A 22,089-nucleotide genomic window follows, 5' to 3' on the forward strand; every position below is an offset into this window, starting at 1 on the left:
AGATGGAAAGCTACTGGGGATGGTAGCTGCCTCTGTAGCCACTCCTATCTGTCATATATTTAATCTGAGCCTAGAGGAAAGTGTTTGTCCTCAGGCCTGGAGGGAAGCCAAAGTCATTCCACTACCCAAGACTGATAAAGCGGTTTTTACTGGTTCTAACAGCCAACCTATCAGCTTGCTGCCAGCTCTTGGCAAACTGTTGGAAAAATGTTTTGACCAAATACAATGCTATTTCTCTGTAAACAAATTAACAACAGACTTTTGGCATGCTTATAGAGAAGGGCACCCAACATGTACTGCACTGACACAAATGACTGATGATTGGTTGAAAGAAATTGAAAGTAAGAAGATTGTGAGAGCTGTACTGTTAGATTTCAGTGCAGCCTTTAATATTATTGACCATAACCTGTTGTTGAGAGAACTTATGTGTTATGGCTTTTAAACCTCTGCCATATTGTGGATCCAGAGGTACACCACATGACCAAGTGTGTGGACACCTGCTCGTCAAACATCTCATTCCAAAATCAGGTGCATTAATATGGAGTTCCCCCCCACACTCTTCTGGGAAGGTTTTTCACCTTTTCATACTAAAGGTGTTCGATGGGGTTGAGGTTAGGGCTCTGTGCAGGCCAGTCAAGTTCTTCTACATTGATCTCGACAAACCATTTCTGTATGGACCTCGCTTTGTGCACAGGGGCTTTGTCATGCTGAAATAGGAAAATGCCTTCCCCAAACTGTTTCCACGAAGTTGGAAGCACAGAATCATCTGGAATGTAATTGTATGCTGTAGCATTAAGTTTTCCCCTCACTGGAACTAAGGGGCCTAGGCAAACCATGACAAATGCCCCAGACCATTATTCATCCTCTACCAAACTTTACAGTTGGCATTATGCATTGGGGACGGTACGTCTTCTATTCATGAAAATTGCAAATTAAATGAAATAAATATATTGAAACACAAGCTTAGCCTTTTGTTAACAACACTGTCATCTCAGATTTTCAAAATATGGTTTTCAACCAAAGCTACACAAGCATTTGTGTAAGAGTATTGATAGCTTAGCATAGCATTAAGCCTAGCATTCAGCAGACAACATTTTCACAAAAACAAGAAAAGCATTCAAATAAAATCATTTACCTTTGAAGAACATTGGATGTTTTCAATGAGGAGACTCTCAGTTAGATAGCAAATGTTCATTTTTTCCAAAAATATTATTTGTGTAGGAGAAATCGCTCCGTTTTGTTCATCACTTTTGGCTAAGAAAAAAAAACGAAAATTCATTCACTACAACGCCAAACTTTTTTCCAAATTAACTCCATAATATCGACAGAAACATGGCAAACGTTGTTTAGAATCATCCTCAAGGTGTTTTTCACATATCTATTCGATGATAAATCCTTCGTGGCAGTTGGGTTTCTCCTCAGTAGCAAACGGAAAAGTACTTGCAGCTGGAGATTACGCAATAATTGCAACGGAGGACACCAAGCGACCAGCTGGTAAATGTAGTCTCTTAGGGTCAATCTTCCAATGATATGCCTACAAATACGTCACAATGCTGCAGACACCTTGGGGAAAACATGGAAAAGGTAAGCTGACTCCTAGCTCCTCCACGGCCATATAAGGAGTCATTGCCATGAGGCGGTTTCAAAAAATGTAGCATTTCCTGATTGTATTTTTATCTGTTTTTTTCTGTAACATCAGTTCTGTGGCACTCACAGACAATATCTTTGCAGTTTTGGAAATGTCAGAGTGTTTTCTTTCCAAAGCTGTCAATTATATGCATATCGAGCATCTTTTCGTGACAAAATATCTTGTTTAAAACAGGAACGTTTTTCATCCAAAAATTAAGAGCGCCCCCTATATCGAAGAAGTTAAACAGCCTGTGTGTCCATGTATGCTGATGATTCCACCCTATACCCATCAACAACCACAGTTAATGAAGTCACTGAAAACCTTAACAAGGAGTGGCAGTCAGTTTTGAAATGGGTGGTTAGTAATAAACTGGCCCTGAACATCTCTAAAACTAAGAGCATTGTATTTGGTACAAATTAGAGGTCGGCCGATTATTGGAGGACAAAAAAAGCCGATTCTGATTAAATGGCCACTTTTAAAAAAACGTTATATATATATACCATAGATTGTAAAATGTCATGGTCAAAACATATTGATTCAGTGGTTGTAAAGATGGGTAGAGGTCTGTCCACAATGAAGAGATGCTCTGCTTTTTTGACACCACACTCCACAAAGCAAGTCCTGCAGGCTCTAGTTTGATCTTATCTTGATTATTGTCACATGCTCAAGTGCTACAAAGAAGGACCTAGTTAAGTAGCATCTGGCCCAAACAGAGTGGCATGTTAGAAAATCTTTGGAGGGAGATGAAAGTCTGTGTTGCCCAGCAACAGCCCCAAAACATCACTGCTCTAGAGGAGATCTGCATTGGAGGAATGGGCCAAAATACCAGCAACAGTGTGTGTGAAAGCCTTGTGAAGACTTACAGAAAACGTTTGACCTCTGTCATTGCCAACAAAGGGTATACAGTGGGGCAAAAAAGTATTTACTCAGCCACCAATTGTGCAAGTTCTCCCACTTAAAAATATGAGAGAGGACTGTAATTTTCATCATAGGTACACTTCAACTATGACAGACAAAATGAGAAAACAAATCCAGAAAATCACATTGTAGGATTTTGAATGAATTTATTTGCAAATTATGGTGGAAAATAAACTTTTGTTAGACCAAATACTTATCTCAATACTTTGTTATATACCCTTTGTTGGTTGTGGGGCTGTTGCTGGGCAACACAGACTTTCATCTCCCTCCAAAGATTTTCTATGGGGTTGAGATCTGGAGACTGGCTAGGCCACTCCAGGACCTTGAAATGCTTCTTACGAAGCCACTCCTTCGTTGCCCGGGCAGTGTGTTTGGGATCATTGTCATGCTGAAAGACGCAGCCACGTTTCATCTTCAATAACCTCCTTCCATCAGCAAGGACTTCACTCAAAATCTCATGATACATGGCCCCATTCATTCTTTCCTTTACACGGATCAGTCGTCCTGGTCCCTTTGCAGAAAAACAGCCCCAAAGCATGATGTTTCCACCCCCATTCTTCACAGTAGGTATGGTGTTATTTGGATGCAACTCAGCATTCTTTGTCCTCCAAACACGACGAGTTGAGTTTTTACCAAAAAGTTATATTTTGGTTTCATCTGACCATATGACATTCTCCCAATCTTCTTCTGGGTCATCCAAATGCTCTCTAGCAAACTTCAGACGGGCCTGGACATGCAGGGGGACACGTCTGGCACTGCAGGATTTGAGTCCCTGGCGGCGTAGTGTGTTGCTGATGGTAGGCTTTTTTACTTTGGTCCCAGCTCTCTGCAGGTCTTTCACTAGGTCCCCCTGTGTGGTTATGGGATTTTTGCTCACCATTCTTGTGATCATTTTGACCCCATGGGGTGAGATCTTGCGTGGAGCCCCAGATCGAGGGAGATTATCAGTGGTCTTGTATGTCTTCCATTTCCTGATAATTGCTCCCACAGTTGATTTATTCAAACCAAGCTGCTTACCTATTGCAGATTCAGTCTTCCCAGCCTGGTGCAGGTCTACAATTTTGTTTCTGGTGTCCTTTGACAGCTCTTTGGTCTTGGCCATAGTGGAGTTTGGAGTGTGACTGTTTGAGGTTGTGGACAGGTGTCTTTTATACTGATAACAAGTTCAAACAGGTGCCATTAATACAGGTAACGAGTGGAGGACAGAGGAGCCTCTTAAAGAAGTTACAGGTCTGTGAGAGCCAGAAATCTTGCTTGTTTGTAGGTGACCAAATACTTATTTTCCACCATAATTTGCAAATAAATTCATTAAAAATCCTACAATGTGATTTTCTGGATTTTTTTTTCAAATTTTGTCTGTCATAGTTGAAGTGTACCTATGATGAAAATTACAGGCCTCTCTCATCTATTTAAGTGGGAGAACTTGCACAATTGGTGGCTGACTAAATACTTTTTTGCCCCACTGTAGGACTTTTTTACTGTGGATATAGATAATTTTGTACCTGTTTCCTCCAGCATCTTCACAAGGTCCTTCGCTGTTGTTCTGGGATTGATTTGCACTTTTCGAACCAAAGTACGTTAATCTCTAACATGTCTCCTTCCTGAGCGGTATTACGGCTGCGTGGTCCCATGGTGTTTGTACAGATGAACCAGACTTGTGGAGGTCTACAATCTTTTTGGAGGTCTTGACTGATTTTTTGGGGATTTCCCCATGATATCAAGCAAAGTGGCACTGAGTTTGATGGTACACCTCCAATTGACTCAAATTATGTCAATTAGCCTACCAGAAGCTTCTAAAGCCATGACATCATTTTCTGGTATTTTCCAAGATTTTTAAAGGCACAGTCAACTTAGTGTATCTAAACTTCTGACCCACTGGAATTGTGATATAGTGAATGATAAGTCAAATAATCTGTCTGTAAACAATTGTTTGGAGTGGTTTAAAAACGCGTTTTAATGACCTAAGTGTATGTAAATTTCCGACTTCAACTGTATCAATATTTTGCTAAGTAGATGGTCTCTACAGAAGGTGTAAACGGTACAGCCAAATGGTTTCTTGCATTGTAGCAAACACAGAAGTAGATAGTGTCAATATAAATAACATTTACAGTCTGTACAAGAACAATAACGATATTAGTGATAGACAAGATAGTTATTTACTTGCAATCAGGGTTAGCGGCTGAGCAGCAGGGTAGAAAAATAATAGTAGCAGCAACGTATGGCGTGTGTGTTAGGAGAGAGTCGTGAATAGAAGCACTGCAGATAGTACTGATTACTGGTCCATCCAAACCACACATGAACAAGGGAATCTATATTCAGAGAGCCTGTTTCTGTCCTGCCCTTGACTTTGGTGCAGGACGTATCATGTCCATAGCTTCTTCGTCGCAAAACTCCCTGATCTTGTCAAAAAGATAGTTTGTCTAGCTGTGTCCAGTCCAGGTGGTGCTTTTACAAGCAGACCATCTATGGGAGGAAGGATGCGCAGCAGCTGAAACCTGGTCCCGACTGTCCAAATGCTCCTTGGCGACACCAGGCTCCAGAGAATCAAAGCTGTAAAACAGGAAATAACAAAAATCTGAAGAAATTACAACCCTGCACAACATCAATTCACCTCCCAAGTTTGGATAAGAATAACCTCACACAATGAAAATAATTGATCTCAACGTCAACAGTGAAGAGGCGACTCTGGGATGCTGGCCTTCTAGGTAAAGTTGCAAAGAAAAAGCCATATCTCCGACTGGCCTATAAAAATAAAATATTAAGATGGGCAAAATAACACAGACACTGGACAGGGGAACTCTGCCTAGAAGACCAGCATCCCGGAGACGCCTCTTCACTATTGACGTTGAGACTGGTGTTTTGCGGGTACTATTTAATGAAGCTGCCAGATGAAGACTTGTGAGGCGACCGTTTCTCAAACTAGACACTCTAATGTACTTGTCCTCTTGCTCTGTTGTGCACCGGGGCCTCCCACTCCTCTTTCTATTCTGGTTAGTGCCAGTTTGCGCTGTTCTGTGAAGGTAGTAGTACACCGCGTTGTACGAGATCTTCAGTTTCTTGGCAATTTCTCGCATGGAATAGCCTTAATTTCTCAGAACAAGAATAGACTGGGTTTCAGAATAAAGTTCTTTGTTTCTGGCCATTTTGAGCCTGTAATCGAACCCACAAATGCTGATGCTCCAGATACTCAACTAGTCTAAAGAAGGCCAGTTTTATTGCTTCTTTAATCAGGACAACAGTTTTCAGCTGTGCTAACATAATTGCAAAATGGTTTTTTAATGATCAATAAGCCTTTTAAAATGATAAACTTGGATTAGCTAACACAATGTGCCATTGGAACACAGGAGTGTTGGTTGCTGATAATGGGCCGCTGTACGCCTATGTAGATATTCCATTTAAAATCAGCCGTTTCCAGCTACAATAGTCACTTACAACATTAACAATGTCTATACTGTATTTCTGATCAATTTGATGTAATTTTAATGGACAAATCATTTTATTTTCTTTCATAAACACTTTTCTTTCATCTTCAAATAATATTTTTGCAGGAATCTCCTCGCGAATGATTTTGACGAAGATTGTATCTAAGTGACCCCAAACTTTTGAATGGTACTGTAGGTACAGCATATACTGTACTATTAATTATATGTATTCAGAGTGTATAGTAACGCGAGTGTGTGTGTGTAGATCTCCACAGAGGAGTCTTCCTTCAGTTCCACCCCTACCCTCTCCATGAAGCCACTGAAGCCGGCCCTGAAGAGACCCTCTGTGGTGGACCGCCCTCCTGATATACCCATGCCCACAAGTAAGAACAAACACACACACCCTAGGTCAGACCTTAACCCCCTAGAGTTGATTGATGCACTGGTAACAAGTAACATAATAACAAAATCCCCATTTAAAATCTGTCAGTTTAAGCTAGAGATATTAGCTGCGTCTCAATCCACTATCCCGCTTCCACAGTGAAAGGTGACAGAGCGGTGTTTGTCAGACCATGATGAGACATCCCAAAAATCTGTCTTCTCACGAAAATGTCTGTAGCTTCCGAACGGTTTGACCTACAAACTATTATGACCACTATATTGAAAGGGGAGACTCTCACGAACACAATATGGTATCTGCTCTATGACCCCCCCCCAAGTGTCAGGGTACTCGTCTCAAGTCGGTACAGTCGATGTGCCAACTTCTGTTTGGAGCTGTTTTGGATACAAACTAATGTGACCCCACTGTGGAAAGGATGGTGTTCTCTGTTTTGCTCTACGACAAGTGTCCCGGGACTTGTCTGAAGGTAACCGGCACCAGTTGACATTTTTTATGGAAGGATGAAGGTAGTGTTGTGCCTACCCAAAAAACGGGTTAAATATGTGTTTTTTTTAAATAATTATAATTCCTCAGCTTTCTTATATCTCCGAGATATAGGACAAACCCTTCAAAACCTTGTTTCTTATGATTTCCTTTTTGACTGTTTTTTGGCCATTTATGAATGTGTTATTCAGTGCGTTTCTCTGAGTTATTGTAGTAATGGCTAAATTCAATATTGGATCAAATAATTCTATTTATTTTTCTCCCTAAAATTCTAAATCAAATGGCTAAATGATACATCCATTCCATAAAACAGCTTACACTTTTAAAACCTCTTGCAACTACCCCCCTACTTTTCTCAATTTCCACCTGAAGACATACCCAAATCTAACTGCCTGTAGCTCAGGCTCAGAACCAAGGCTATGCATATTCTTGATTTCATTTGAAAGAAAACACTCTGAAGTTTGTGTAAATGTGAATTGAATGTAGGAGAATATAACACAATATATCTGGTTTAGATAATACAATGAAATAAACATGTTTTTTCATTTTTATTGTTGTATCATCTTTAAAATGAACAAGACAAAACAAACATTCAGATAGGATGATGGGGACAATTTCAGTGAAAAACATGAGGTCAACAGTACTTGTGCAAAGTTTCAGAATGATAACTTCCAAAATGAATGTGCTACATGACATTTATCATGAAGTCACCCAGGTGTCCCACACAAGTAGCCCAAATGTACCCAAGTGGCCAAATTGGTGAAGTTATACATTTTGAATGGAATAATAATATACAAAATACCAAAATGGTATTCTAACACCCCCCAAAAAAAAAATGTTTTTGAGAAAAAACATGAACAAAAATATATATACATTTACAAAATAACACTGTCAATATTTGGAAGATCCTCAGTCCTCTACACAATATTGTGCTGCTGATGCCAGGTGCCATAGCAGTCTCTTTCTCCTGTTCCTGTAAAGCAGAGGGTCACCAAGCATGTGGTGCAGGTGATGGGGGACTTCATTTTGCAAAGAACACAGCGACGCCTTCATGCTGTGCCCTTTTGTCCCTGAGGCACATCATGCCTGCAGAAATAAATTTGGGCAGATGAACACTACTTGTGGCAGGAGCTGGATGAACCAGCTTCAGTGGGGGATGGACACCTTGGCACTGGGGGCTCCCATTCTGAGTCAGTGTCACTGTGAATGAAAATGTTCAGTTAGAATAGTTTCACATATGAGCCCTGTATCAACAGGTATAATAAACAGATATATATATAGAGTACAGGGAACATAAGGTTGAATATATTATTATAGACCTGCTAGATCTACTGTCTCATTTATATTATGAAAGACCAGCTAGATCTACTGTCTTTGTTATATTACAACAGACCAGCTGTATCTACTGTCTCCATTTCACGTTGGCCATTGTTGTGGGCCTGCCCTCCCCTCAACAGCCTCAAATAGGCTATTTTATGTGGGGGTGGGGCGGCAGACACGCGCATCTCACATTTCATTTTTATATATTGCTACTAAAATGTAAAAAAAATCACAAATAACATTTTATATTATTAATTTCAAACAACGGCATTAGCATGAGAAGAACTTACCAGTCCAAAACGATGTCCTCTCCGTTCAAAAAATATTCCTCCATTTGGGAATCGCTAAATGAATCGTCCTCCAACCTTATTTACGCCGGAGTTTACTACATGGGTTGGTCTTCCAACACAAACATTACATATTGCCGTTTACCTCAGCTCATTGGCTATCTACCCAGCTAGATTTCAAGACAATCAGTGCTCATTGGGTTAAAATACAGTCAATCAACGAAACAGCGGTCATATCATTGGTGCTCAATGATGTCATTACTTGTTCTCTTCAAATCGGTTTCTTTCAGTCAATACGTCCCTCGAAATGACCAATCATGTTTGGTTGTGTTACAAACAAACCAGTAGATTGCAATGAAACCAAACATGACTGGAAAAGTCACGTTTAGTGTGTGTATTTACATCGAATGTGTCGTCAAATGGAATGAGACGGAATTCACGACACAAGCGATTCACAAAATGTTTCTCGTTAGGCTATAAAAATGGATTTTATCAAATAAAAGACCATTCATTGTGTAACAATGAGCATTGGGATTGCAAAACAGAGGAAGATCATCAAAGGTAAACTATTTATTTTATTGCAGTTTGATTTTGTTATGCCTGTGCTGGTTGAAATAGTTGATTTTTATGGGGCTCTATCCTCAGATAATCGCATCGTATTCTTTCGCAGTAAATCCTTTTTTAAATCTGACAACGCAGTTGGATTAGCAAGATTCTAGGCTTTCGAAACATGTGAGACACTTGTATTTTCATGAAAGTTTAATATGACTATTTACGTAGCGATCACCGTATGTTGTCGAATCCCGCTAACAGGTTCGGTGTGCAGAGAGGTTAAAGAATGATTAAACTAAGTTATTTTTGAATTACGTAGAGCTACTTCAAAAGTCTCTCTCTCTCTCCCTTTCTCAGGTCCACAGGACCACTCTGGCAACACCTTAAAGAATCTCTTCTGTGTCAACCCTGAGACAGAAGGCCTGGAGGTGAGACACCTGTTTTAATACACACACCCTTACTTCCTACACACTCTTCTGATTCTCTCCTCCAAATTCAGAATCTCCCAACTCTCTCCTACACATAACCCCTTCCTGCCCAGTGACACCACCAACTCATGCCCCCACACCACCACTTGGGTTGGGAGACTTGAGTGTCTGTTTCTTAGTGGTGGGGTGAGTGTTTGCCCCACTTTGCGGAGGTGTTGTGTTAACATTGTTCTTGTCTTTGGCTGCTGGAAGAACAACAATGTCAACATCAACATAAAGGGCACTGCATCGAGCTCTGCGTCTCCTGAGTTAAGGAGGCCACCCAAGCGCGTCAGGATATCCGTTGTGGTAAGAACGCTGGGCATGCCCCAGGAAACTGCCCAGCAACTGGTCAGCCATCCAATCAACCACTCGTCATCCGCTGCAGGGCTAATCCATGCCGATGGACTGTGATCTGTACCATCGAGCTAAATGTGTTGAACGCGCTCCTCCCTTTCTGTGAACCATTATTGACCTCTGACCACTAGTCCTGTTCTTATTGGCTGTTAGGTAGGATCAACTCTGACCTCATTGTCAGAATGCAAACTGATTGGTCAAGAGGTCAGTTGGGGTCATGAGAATTCAACTACCTCTCTAGCTATGACACCCTAAACCCAAAAAGACTACAATCCAGGTCTATAGTCCAAATGTGGTATTTCCTCGGTCAAATTGCGGTCAACTTAAGGGATGTGGCGGTTCAGCCAAAGCATGCTGCCATGCTGTCCATCATCAGCCATTTCATTAGAGGCATCCAATCAGTGACCTTCTACTGGTTTGTGGGTTTGGCCTGTAGCGCCTCAGTCCGCCACTCCACAGAATAAAACCCCTCCCACTTTTTCATCTGCTGTAGTTGTTCATACCATTTGTCATGAGGACAAGATATATACTAGGGATAGAGGAAAGGGGGTGAGGTTTGGATTGGGAAGGGAGCGGAGCAAGGTGGTCATTTCTGACGTGTGTGGTCCCTTGTGGCTTAGTTGGTACAGCATGATGCTTGCACTGCCAGGATTGTGTATTTGATTCCTGGGGACACCGATACGTAAAATGTATGCACGCATTACTGTATGTAACTTTGGATAAAAACGTCCCCTAAATGGCATATATTATTATATGACATGTTAATAGAGGACAGCAGAAATCAGATGTATCCGGTTGGTAAGACAGGCAGTTATTGTCCTCCTGTTCAATGACAAAGCCATTACAATTACAACCACTAAGGATTCCATGATACTGTCGAATTACCAACGCTGCTACTTTCTAACAGTGATGCATGTCCTTCAATGAAACAACTGCCCAATTCTGAGTTAACAATGATGAATACAACACCATGATAAAATGCAGCATGTATTAGTCAAGGGAACAGCAATCTGGAAATTAAATAGTTGAAGGTTATGTCATTAAACATTGGTTTTATCTCATATCCATAGGCTACATGTATGACTCATCCATCCAAAAGCTCAATTTAACCTTGAACCTTTTGATTGCTGTCCTCTTGATCACGTGGGTTTCATTCACTTGAAACCAGCACCCAGCTTAGTTATTCTGTTGACTACATACACACACACACACACACATTTAGAAGAGTAGAGTATTTTTACGATAGAAAAAAGTTACTTTTGATAGAGATCTGTTCTAGGCTGTGTAATATTAGTAATTCATGATGTGCCTAGCCCGAAACCTAATAGTACAGTATTGATGCCCTGAATGTTTTGGTGAGCTGCAATATAATGGTGCCGGAAGGGACGGCTGCCGTTTTACGGGCTCCTAACTAATTGTGCTGTTTTGTTGGGGTTTTTTGCATTTTTTGTACATAATGTTGCTGCTACCGTCTCTTATGACTGAAAATAACTTCTGGACATCAGAACAGCGATTACTCACCTCGAACTGGATGAAGAATTTTGAGTCCAACTCAAAGAATATACTGCTTTGTCAAGACAAGGTCCAAATCCCCATCATCAGCGTGAAAAGATTGAGGGAAAGGGGGTGGAGGGCGGGGTACCTTGTAAGAATTCACCAACAAGTAGGTAAACCGCCACTTCCCTCCGTATTATTGACCAACGTGCAGTCATTGGAAAACAAACTGGGAGATTTAAGATTATCCTACCAATGGGACATTAAAAACTGTAATATCTTATGTTTCACTGAGACGTGGCTGAACGATAACACAAATAATCTAGAGCTGGCTGGCTTCGCCGTTCATCGGCAGGACAGATCAGCTACGTATGGTAAGACGGGGTGGGGGTGTGTCTATTTGTCAATAACTGCTGGTGCGCAATGTCTAATATTAAAGACGTCTAAAGGTATTGATAAGCTGTAGACCACACTGTCTACCAAGAGTCCTCATCTATATTATTTGTAGCCGTCTATTTACTACCACAACCGATGCTGGCACTAAGACCGCACTCAACAAGCTGTATAAGGCCATTAGCAAACGAGAAAATGCTCATCCAGAAGCGGTGATCTTAGTGTCTGGGGACTTTAATGCAGGCAAACTTACATCCATTTTACCTAATTTCAACCAGCATGTCACATGTGCAACACAGATGCATACAAAGCTCTCCCTTGCCCTCCACTTGGCAAATCTGACCATAATTCTATCCTCCTGATTCCTGCTTACAATCAAGAACTAAATCAGGAAGTACCAGTGACTCGCTCAATACGGAAGTAGTCAGATGACGCGGGTGCTAAGCAACAGGACTGTTTTGCTAGAACAGACTGGAATATGTTCCGGATTAATCCAATGGCATTGAGGAATACACCACTTCAGTCACCAGCATCATCAATAAGTGTATCGATGACATCTTTCCACACAGTGACCGTATGTACATATCCCAACCAGAAGCCATGGATTTACAGGCAACATCCGCCCCGAGCTAAAGGCTAGAGTTAGCGTGACACTAATCCAGAAAATTATAAGAAATCCTGCTATGTCCTCAGACGAACCATCAAATAGGCAATGCATCAATACAGGACTAAGATTAAATCCTACTACACCGGCTCTGACACTCGTCGGCTGTGGCAGGGTTTGAAAAATTTGACGGACTACAAAGGGAAACCTAGCCGTGAGCTGTCCAGTAACACGTGCCTTCCAGATGGGCTAAATGCCTTTTTATGCTTGCTTCGAGGTAAGCAACACTGAAGCATTCATGAGAGCACCAGCTGTTCTGGACGACTGTGTGATCACGCTCTCCGTAGCCGATGTGAGCAAGACCTTTATTAAACAGGTCAACAGTCACAAAGCTGCGGGGCCAGACGGATTACCAGGATGTGTACTCAATGCATGCGCGGATCAACTGTCAAGTGTCTTCACTGACATTTTCAACCTCTCCCTGACCGAGTCTGTAATACCGACAAACAGACCACCATAGTGCCTGTGCCCAAGAACGCGAAAGTAACCTGCCTAAATGATTACCGCGCTGTTGAAAGGCTGTTCATGGCTCACGTCAACCCCATCATGCCGGAAACTCTAGTCTAGACCCACTCCAATTCGCATACCGCCCCAACAGATCCACAGATGTCTCAATCGCACTCCACACTGTAATTTCCCACCTGGACAAAAGGAACACCTATGTGAGAATGCTGGTCATTGACTACAGTTCAGCATTCAACACCATAGTGCTCACAAAGCTCTTCACTAAGCTAAGGACCCTGGGACTGAACACCTCCCTCTGCAACTGGATCCTGGACTTCCTGACAGGCCGCCACCAGGTGGTAAGGGTAGGCAACAACACATCTGCCACGCTGATCCTAAACACTGGGGCCGGGTTGCGTGCTTTGTCCATTCCTGTACTCCCTGTTCACACACGACTGCATGGCCAAGCACAACTCCAACGCCATCATTAAGTTTGTTGACTACACAACAGTGGTAGTCTGATCTCCGACAACGATGAAACAGCCTATATGGAGGAGAACATAGACCTGGAGGTGTGGTGCCAGGACAACAACCCTTCCCTAAACGTGAGCAAGACAAAGGAACTGATCGTGTACTATAGGAAAAGGAGGGCCGAACAGGCCCACATTGTAACATCGACGGGGCTGAAATGGAGTGGGTCGAGAGTTTCAAGTTGCTTGGTGTCCACATCACCAACGAACTATCATGGTCCAAAAACACCAAGGCAGTTGTGAAGAGGGGACGACAACACCTTTTCCCCCTCAGGAGACTGAAAAGATGTGTCATGGTTCCCAAGATCCTCAAAGTTCTACAGCTGCACCATCAAGAGCATCCTGACCGGTTGCATCATTGGGCATCTGATCGTAAGGAGCAACAGAGGGTAGTGCGTATGGTACACTGCTGCTACTCACTGTTTATTATCTATGAATAGTCACTTTACAAATGACCTCGACTAACCTGTACCCCCGCACATTGACTCGGTACCATTACTCCTTGTATTTAGCCTCGTTATTGTTATGTAGTTTTCTTGTGTTACTGTTTTGATTTATTTTTTTATTTTATTTTTTCACTTTGGTTTATTTAGTAAATATTTTCTTATCTCTTTCTTGCACTGCATTGTTGGTTAAGGGCTTGTAAGTAAGCATTGTAAGGGCTACACCTGTTGTATTTGGGGCATGTGACAAATACAATTTGATTTGAAATTAAATAGAGGCATATTAGTCATTATAAATCTTTGATGTTTGTGTTTTATGCTAGGGTGTTCTTAGTGTTGATTCTAGTTATTAGTTTTCAAGAGGGAGTGTGTGTATACTCAGAATCCATTTGTCCACAGAGGCCCTAAACATAAATTATGAACAAACAAATGTATTAAAATATTTTCCAAAGACTTCTGTCTATACTACACCCCCGTGTCTAAAATAAATCCAGTTATTACTTCTCTTTCTCCCCTTGAGCTGTAGTTCACAGCCTCCTTTTCCTCTCTCCAAATCACTAGTTTCTCCTCTTTCTATACCGCTCTGCATTACTATTCTTTCTTTCCCTCCCTTCTTTTTCCTTTTCCTCCCTTCCCTGCTCCCTTCTTCCCACCTCCTCCTTCCTCTCACTTCGGTCTACCTTCTTTCCTGCCTTCACTCCCTCCCCTCCTTCCTACTGCTTTCTGTTTCCAGTGTGAAATATTGATGCAGGGTAAATGACATGAGTATTCCATCCCAGAGAAATTATGCTGGCCTTTCAGAGATCCGTGTTTTCTCATTAATTCTCTCCTCCTCTTGACGAGAGCAGACCAGACAATACGTCACTGAGCGGCTGCCTTTAGAATCACACGTGGAATAGCGTTATCAGCGAGTGTGCCTGTTACCTTCTTGGCTGGCTCTGAATTGAAGCCTGTTGAGTAGTTTGGTGTGTGGATTGCAGTGGACCAACACTATAGGTCAAGACACTGAGCGAAGGAGCAGAGGACTTAGATTAGATTAAGAGACAGAAACACACAGATGCAGAAAGATCAATCAATAGATAGATCAAGAGGAAGGGAGAGAGGGAGATGTTACCTGTTAAATCCACTTCAATCAGTGTAGATGAAGGGAAGGAGACCGGTTCAAGAAAGATATTTAAGCCTTGAGACAATTGAGACATGGATTGTGTATGTGTGCCATTCAGAGGGTGAATGGGCAAGACAAAATATTTGTGCCTTTGAACAGGCTATGGTAGTAGGTGCCAGGCGCACAAATTTGATTGTTTCAAGAACTGTAACACTGCTGGGTTTTCACACTGTTAAATATAAAAATGCTTTTGTTGCCTCTAAGGAATTGAGACCAAAAGCTTGAAGTTTCAAGTGTTTAATACCAAGGATGCCATCAGCTGAGAGCATACATTTAGAAAGTTCACAACACATCTTATACTCTTCCCTCCTTTTAGCCACCACCCTCTCTTATGTGTCACCTCCCCAGCTATTCATTTTATGACCCTAATGAGTTTCCCATATCTCTCCTGTGGAATCAAATCAAATTAAATGTTATTTGTCGCATGTGCCGAATACAACCTTACAGTGAAATGCTTACTTACAAGCCCTTAACCAACAATGCAGTTAAGAAAAATACCTCAAATAAAAGTAACAAATAATTAAAGATCAGCAGTAAAATAACAATGGCGAGGCTATATAGAGGGGGTACCGGTACAGAGTCAATGTGCGGGGTACCGGTTAGTCGAGGTAATTGAAGTAATATGTACATGTAGGTAGAGTGAATATGCATAGATAATAAACAGAGAGTAGCAGCAGCATAGCACGGTCCACTCTTTGTTTAGCTAGATGTCAGAATCACGCTCTGTCCATCTTCCTTGTCCAGGGACTGACCATGCTCTCTGATCCTAGGAAATGTCCTCTTATCTGATTAGGCCAGCCTTTCTAAATGAGCATCCACACAGTTTCATGGCCTAAACTCCATTAATACTCACAGTAATCATTCACTAAACAGGATACAGTTTAACTTGAAACATGTTACATTTTAACAGAATCCATCAACACTCAAGTTTCCCGTATGTACCAAGAATGGTCCACCACCCAAAGGACATCCAACCAACTTAATAGAACTGTGAGAAGTGTTGGAGTCAACATGGGCCAGCATCCCTGTAGAATTCTTTTGACACTGTGTATAGTCTATGCACTGACAAATTTAGGCTGTTCTGAGGGCAAAAGGGGTGCAACTCAATATTAGGAAGCTGTTCCTAATGTTTTTTGCACTGTGTATCTCGGAGGCATGTGTGATTGGGTAGTTGTGGTTATGTCAACATATTCCCTGCTGACCCGGACCCCACGCTCTGATTGGCTTATTGACTACAGGATGTACAGGATAGAGGGAGAGATTGATCGCTTGGGGGGAAAGGGTGAATAGAGCGAGGAGAGGAGGGATGCTGCTCTCTGTGGAAGCTGCACAGCAAGCAATACAGCTTCACTCTCTGTCAGCACACTGCCTCTTACCCAGTCACTCACTGTGGAGGGCTGTACATGCACACACAGGCACGCGCGCTGTCTGTATCTCACTCAGACACACACACTCTCCTTGGTACACTCACATTCATACACCCACTCTTGCGTCTCCACATATCCACAACGGCCCTTGCATATTTGCTCACCTAATAGACTAGTTAATCTTCATACAACATACTTTACATGCACAGTCTCACCTGCTCTGTCTCTCTCCCCAAAACACACTGCAGGTGTTAGCTGTTCTATATTAAACAACTACATCTCTGTATTCTACTGTTCTTTCTACACCCACCGCACGGCAAGCAGTACCGGAGCGCCAAGTCTAGGACCAAAAGGCTCCTTAACAGCTTCTACCACCAAGCCATAAGACTGCTGAACAATTATTCAAATGGCCAGCTGGACTATTTACATTGACCCCCGGATTATTAAAAAAATGTACACTGCTGCTACTCACTGTTTATTATCTATGAATAGTCACTTTACAAATGACCTCGACTAACCTGTACCCCCGCACATTGACTCGGTACCGATACCCCCTATATATAGCCTCATTATTGTTATGTAATTTTCTTGTTACTTTTTGATTACATTTTTTATTTAGCAAATATTTTCTTAACTCTGTTTCTTGAACTGCATTGTTTGTTAAGGGCTTGTAAGTAAGCATTTCACAGTAAGATCTACACCTGTTGTATTCGGTGCATGTGACAAATAGAATGTGATTAGATAGACACCTCTCATCTGTGCTGTGCCCTGGTTTTGGAGAGGTGTACAGGTTTATCAGTAGCACTTTATTTTATTTTAACTTACATGGTAGTAACCAATGTGTTTAATTCTGCTAAATGTGTGCCAGAAAATTACCCATTGACCTCATGAGACTCTTGTAAATAGCAGGTGGAAACAGGACTGTAAAATGCAGTGCTAGAGGACTGTCAGCCCATGTTGGTGTCAGTGGTGAGTGGAGATGGTGTTGTCAACTCTAGACACAGCTGACTTCTGTTGCAAAATTCTACAGTAAGGAGAGCGCCTTGACCGGCTGGGCCCCACGGCAATCGTTGCCAGGGTTACAGGGAGATCAGCCACTGCAGGCGGGTGGATAAATGAGCTCAGGCCTTCCATCACCCCTGGGGCCTAAGGTTGGTAGAGGGGTCAGGTGTAGATGTAGACAGAGATGGATAAGCGCAAGAATATACACACACTGCTATTCTCACCCTCATAAAGAAAACACACTCTTCCAGTAAATACACACTTTTATTACTCTAAACTCACACATAAGCCCTATTCGCACGGGACTAGTATTACTATAGAACAGGGATGTCAAACTCATTCCGCGGAGGGCAGAATGTTTGCGGGTGTTTGGTTTTTCCTTTCAGTTAAGACCTATACAACCAGTAACAAGGGTGGAGCGAAAACCCGCAGACACTCGGCCCCCCGTGGAATGAGTTGTGCTACATCGGTTATGCAATTATTACCTCAGCATGTCCGTTTTTCCAGTGGACAATTCGGATAGGATTAGTTTGGCCAAACTGCCCCTGTAATATTTTTTTTGTTTCCTCATTCAGAGCTGATAGTTTTGATGGAAGGCTGGAGGCTCTTCTAGGTGTGAAGATATTTCAAATGTCTAGGGATATCCTAATATTGGACTAATGGCCTTCAGTTCAAATAATACATATCAATAAGAATAATTTACTGCAACCTATTGTCGTGGAAGATTCAGAATTTGTTGGTAACATATGTAAGATGTTTTATATTTATCTAATGTGTGTAAGTTAATTCTCATCAGAATGGTATTTTTGTATAAAACTGTGGCGTGGTTGCAGTTATCTGTTCTATGTCAAGACTAAGTTGCATGGGCCGCTGAGAGGGGAGAGGTCAGTGTCATCATGTGTAAACATCTTTTAATCCCTACCTTTCCCAGTGGAGAAAGGAGGGTGGCAGTGTCTGGAATCATTCTATGCTCCCTCTAATGTTGTTTCTATTTTAACCTATAGCCTCATTCTCCTCTCCGTGAGTTTGTCCAGGAGTTTGTATTTTGAGTTGGTTGTATCTAAATGACAATTTGATATATGCCTGTTGATTTGGACGATTGGTTTATGGTTCTGGGGTTTGGGAAAGGAGACAAAGCTGAACAATGAATTGTGTCTATGCTGTCTGACTATGTGTGATCTTTGCTATAAAGGATCCCATTTTGCCATTGTGTGGGAACTCTCAACTTTTCATTAGAGATACTGAACTGTTGAAAATCAAAATGCTATAGAGCTTATATAATTAAAGATGGACTTTTATAACTAACTCTGACTTGTGTGTGTGGTTTGCTCCCATGATTTGGTAAATAGAGGAAATTTCCACGACACTATGCAGACATTTAATTTCCTGGCGGATTTGGCAATTTACCAATCAACTGGCACAATCTCGTCCACTTCATCTTCTTAAAAGATGGCTCTAGGAAAGTTGATATGTGACAAAACAGATCATCCATCTGTACTCTACGTGCATAGCACTTTGTTTTAAGCATCAATTTGTTCCCATGTTTTTACCCAAACTGGGTGCAGCACCTGATTTAAACTCTGTAATTTCCCTCAAAATACAGGGATGACGATCCGCACAGGATAAGTATTATCAGAGGACCTGGCCGTTTGCCAAAAAACTAGGTTTTTAGGGCTGGGATAATAACCTTCCTGCCAAGTAACAAAAATTAGGGATATGGTGATTTGTGCTCATGCACATAATGGCTTTTAACCAGAAAAGGCCTTCAGTTCCCTTTGAGGTGATTGTCATGGACTGAGTTTAAGTTTGTCTGCAGGGTTCTAAGTGTCTCGACATGCCGCTCACTCATTAACTGGAAACCCAAGCAGGTTTGAATCAGGTTGGTGTCAGCTTGCACCAAACACTCACTCAGACTGCATCCCAGAGCTGCAGGAGACTGAGGTCTCATCCCAAATGACACTCTATTCCCTAAACCCCAGAGCTGCGGGAGACTGAGGGCTGATCCCAAATGACACTCTATTCCCTAAACCCCAGAGCTGCAGGAGACTGAGGGCTCATCCCAAATCACACTCTATTCCCTAAACCCCAGAGCTGCGGGAGACTGAGTGTGCGTCCCAACTTCCCCAGTAAAACGTATCCTGTCTGAATGGGGCGCTACACATGCCTTTTGACATTGACACACACACTTAAGTACCACTCAGCACTGTAGAACTCTCTCAGGTTTTCAGGCCCGCCCGCTTCATATCCAAACTGTAGCCATCATCACTCCATGGTCAAATCCATTAGTGTCAATCATCCCATCTGTACTTTGAGACCTTGTGAAAAGCTCTGTATGAATGCAACCCATTATCTGTTTCAAGCACGTTTTCAACCCCCCCACCATGGTCATACAGTGGGGCAAAAAAGTATTTAGTCAGCCACCAATTGTGCAAGTTCTCCCACTTAAAAAGATGAGAGGCCTGTAATTTTCATCATAGGTGCACTTCAACTATGACAGACAAAATGAGGGAAAAAAATTCAGAAAATCACATTGTAGTATTTTTTATGAATTTATTTGCAAATTATGGTGGAAAATAAGTATTTGTTCAATAACAAAAGTTTATCTCAATACTTTGTTATATACCCTTTGTTGGCAATGACAGAGGTCAAATGTTTTCTGTAAGTCTTCACAAGGTTTTCACACACTGTTGCTGGTATTTTGGCCCATTCCTCCATGCAGATCTCCTCTAGAGCAGTGATGTTTTGGGGCTGTTGCTGGGCAACATGGACTTTCAACTCCCTCCAAAGATTTTCTATGGGGTTGAGATCTGGAGACTGGCTAGGCCACTCCAGGATCTTGAAATGCTTCTTACGAAGCCACTCCTTCGTTGCCCAGGCGGTGTGTTTGGGATCATTGTCATGCTGAAAGACCCAGCCACGTTTCATCTTCGATGCCCTTGCTGATGGAAGGAGGTTTTCACTCAAAATCTCATGATACATGGCCCCATTCATTCTTTCCTATACACGGATCAGTCGTCCTGGTCCCTTTTCAGAAAAACAGCCCCAAAGCATGATGTTTCCACCCCCATGCTTCACAGTAGGTATGGTGTTCTTTAGATGCAACTCAGCATTCTTTGTCCTCCAAACACGACGATTTGAGTTTTTACCAAAAAGTTATATTTTGTTTTAATCTGACCATATGACATTCTCCCAATCTTCTTCTGGATCATCCAAATGCTCTCTAGCAAAATTCAGACGGGCCAGGACATGTACTGGCTTAAGCAGGGGGACACGTCTGGCACTGCAGGATTTGAGTCCCTGGCGGCGTAGTGTGTTACTGATGGTAGGCTTTGTTACTTTGGTCCCAGCTCTCTGCAGGTTTTTCACTAGGTCCACCCGTATGGTTCTGGGATTTTTGCTCCCCGTTCTTGTGATCATTTTGACCCCACGGGGTGAGATCTTGCGTGGAGCCCCAGATCGAGGGAGATTATCAGTGGTCTTGTATGTCTTCCATTTCCTAATAATTGCTCCCACAGTTGATTTCTTCAAACCAAGCTGCTAACCTATTGCAGATTCAGTCTTCCCAGCCTGGTGCAGGTCTACAATTTTGTTTCTGGTGTCCTTTGACAGCTCTTTGGTCTTGGCCATAGTGGAGTTTGCAGTGTGACTGTTTGAGGTTGTGGACAGGTGTCTTTTATACTGATAACAACTTCAAACAGGTGCCATTAATACAGGTAACGAGTGGAGGACAGAGAGGAGCCTCTTAAAGAAGAAGTTACAGGTCTGTGAGAGCCAGAAATCTTGCTTGTTTGTAGGTGACCAAATACTTATTTTCCACCATAATTTGCAAATAAATTCATTAAAAATCAATGGATTTTTTTTCTAATTTTGTCTGTCATAGTTGAAGTGTACCTATGATGAAAATTACAGGCCTCATCTTTTTAAGTAGGAGAACTTGCACAATTGGTGGCTGACTAAATACTTTTTTGTCCCACTGTATGTGTAGTTAGTCATTTAGTGTCTCTTGTCACATCTGTCCATCCACCTCTTCATTTTGTCACTGTGTTCAGTTTGAATGCAGTGTGGCCATGACTTGGACATGTTTTATTTGTAGTATGAGTGTACTGTGTGTCCTTGGGTTTGTATTTCAAGTTATTTACTGTCATTTTGACGTTGTGCTTGTCTGTAGTGTTTGTGTGCAGGCGTGCACACAAGTCTTTTTGGTGTGTGTTTGCAGTGTAAGTGTGTTAATCTGTTTCCTGTCCCTCTTCTCTCAGGATGACTTCGATGTGGATGATGACATGACCATCAGAGAGGTGAGACCCTACAACACTTTCTCTCCCTCTTTCTCCCTTTTCTCTCAGGATGTGTCAGTGCTGTCTATGCTACAGTGTATTTACTGGTTATCAGGGGAATAATTAGTCACTGTGTATGAATAGCCTTATCAAAGCTGGAATCTCTATGGGCATCTATTATCTCTGCACCAGGGACCACAGCCAGACACTGTGTAGCCACATAAAAGAGGAAACCACCTAGGCTTAAAGGAAGTGGAGTTTGGATAGGGATTGCTCTCAAGATCCCAATGGAGCCCAAGGTGGCTTGCAGCCATTCCCAATCTTGGGATCTCAGCTGATGGTATGGAGGACAGCTGGTTCCATGTGAACTACAATCCTGACGCCCTGTTTAAACGTTTGAGAACATAAAGGCCTCTACTTTCATATCACATCAAAATAATTTCACAAATGCAAAATATACACGTACCTTACCTACTG

The 22,089-nt window shown here is 42.0% G+C and overlaps 1 protein-coding gene across 2 annotated transcripts in view; it reads left to right on the forward strand.

Moving 5' to 3' along the window:
* Nucleotides 1-22,089, forward strand: part of LOC112267238 (chloride channel protein 2) — a 464,010-nt gene that overhangs the window by 420,134 nt on the left and 21,787 nt on the right. For both annotated transcript variants that reach the window (XM_042297555.1, XM_042297556.1), the window contains exons 18-20: nt 6,236-6,353; nt 9,370-9,440; nt 21,595-21,633. In XM_042297555.1, the coding sequence (XP_042153489.1) occupies nt 6,236-6,353; nt 9,370-9,440; nt 21,595-21,633 (228 nt within the window). The remainder of the gene's footprint in view (nt 1-6,235; nt 6,354-9,369; nt 9,441-21,594; nt 21,634-22,089) is intronic.

Source organism: Oncorhynchus tshawytscha, linkage group LG14 (genome assembly GCF_018296145.1).
Source record: "Oncorhynchus tshawytscha isolate Ot180627B linkage group LG14, Otsh_v2.0, whole genome shotgun sequence".
Classification (NCBI taxonomy): domain Eukaryota; kingdom Metazoa; phylum Chordata; class Actinopteri; order Salmoniformes; family Salmonidae; genus Oncorhynchus; species Oncorhynchus tshawytscha.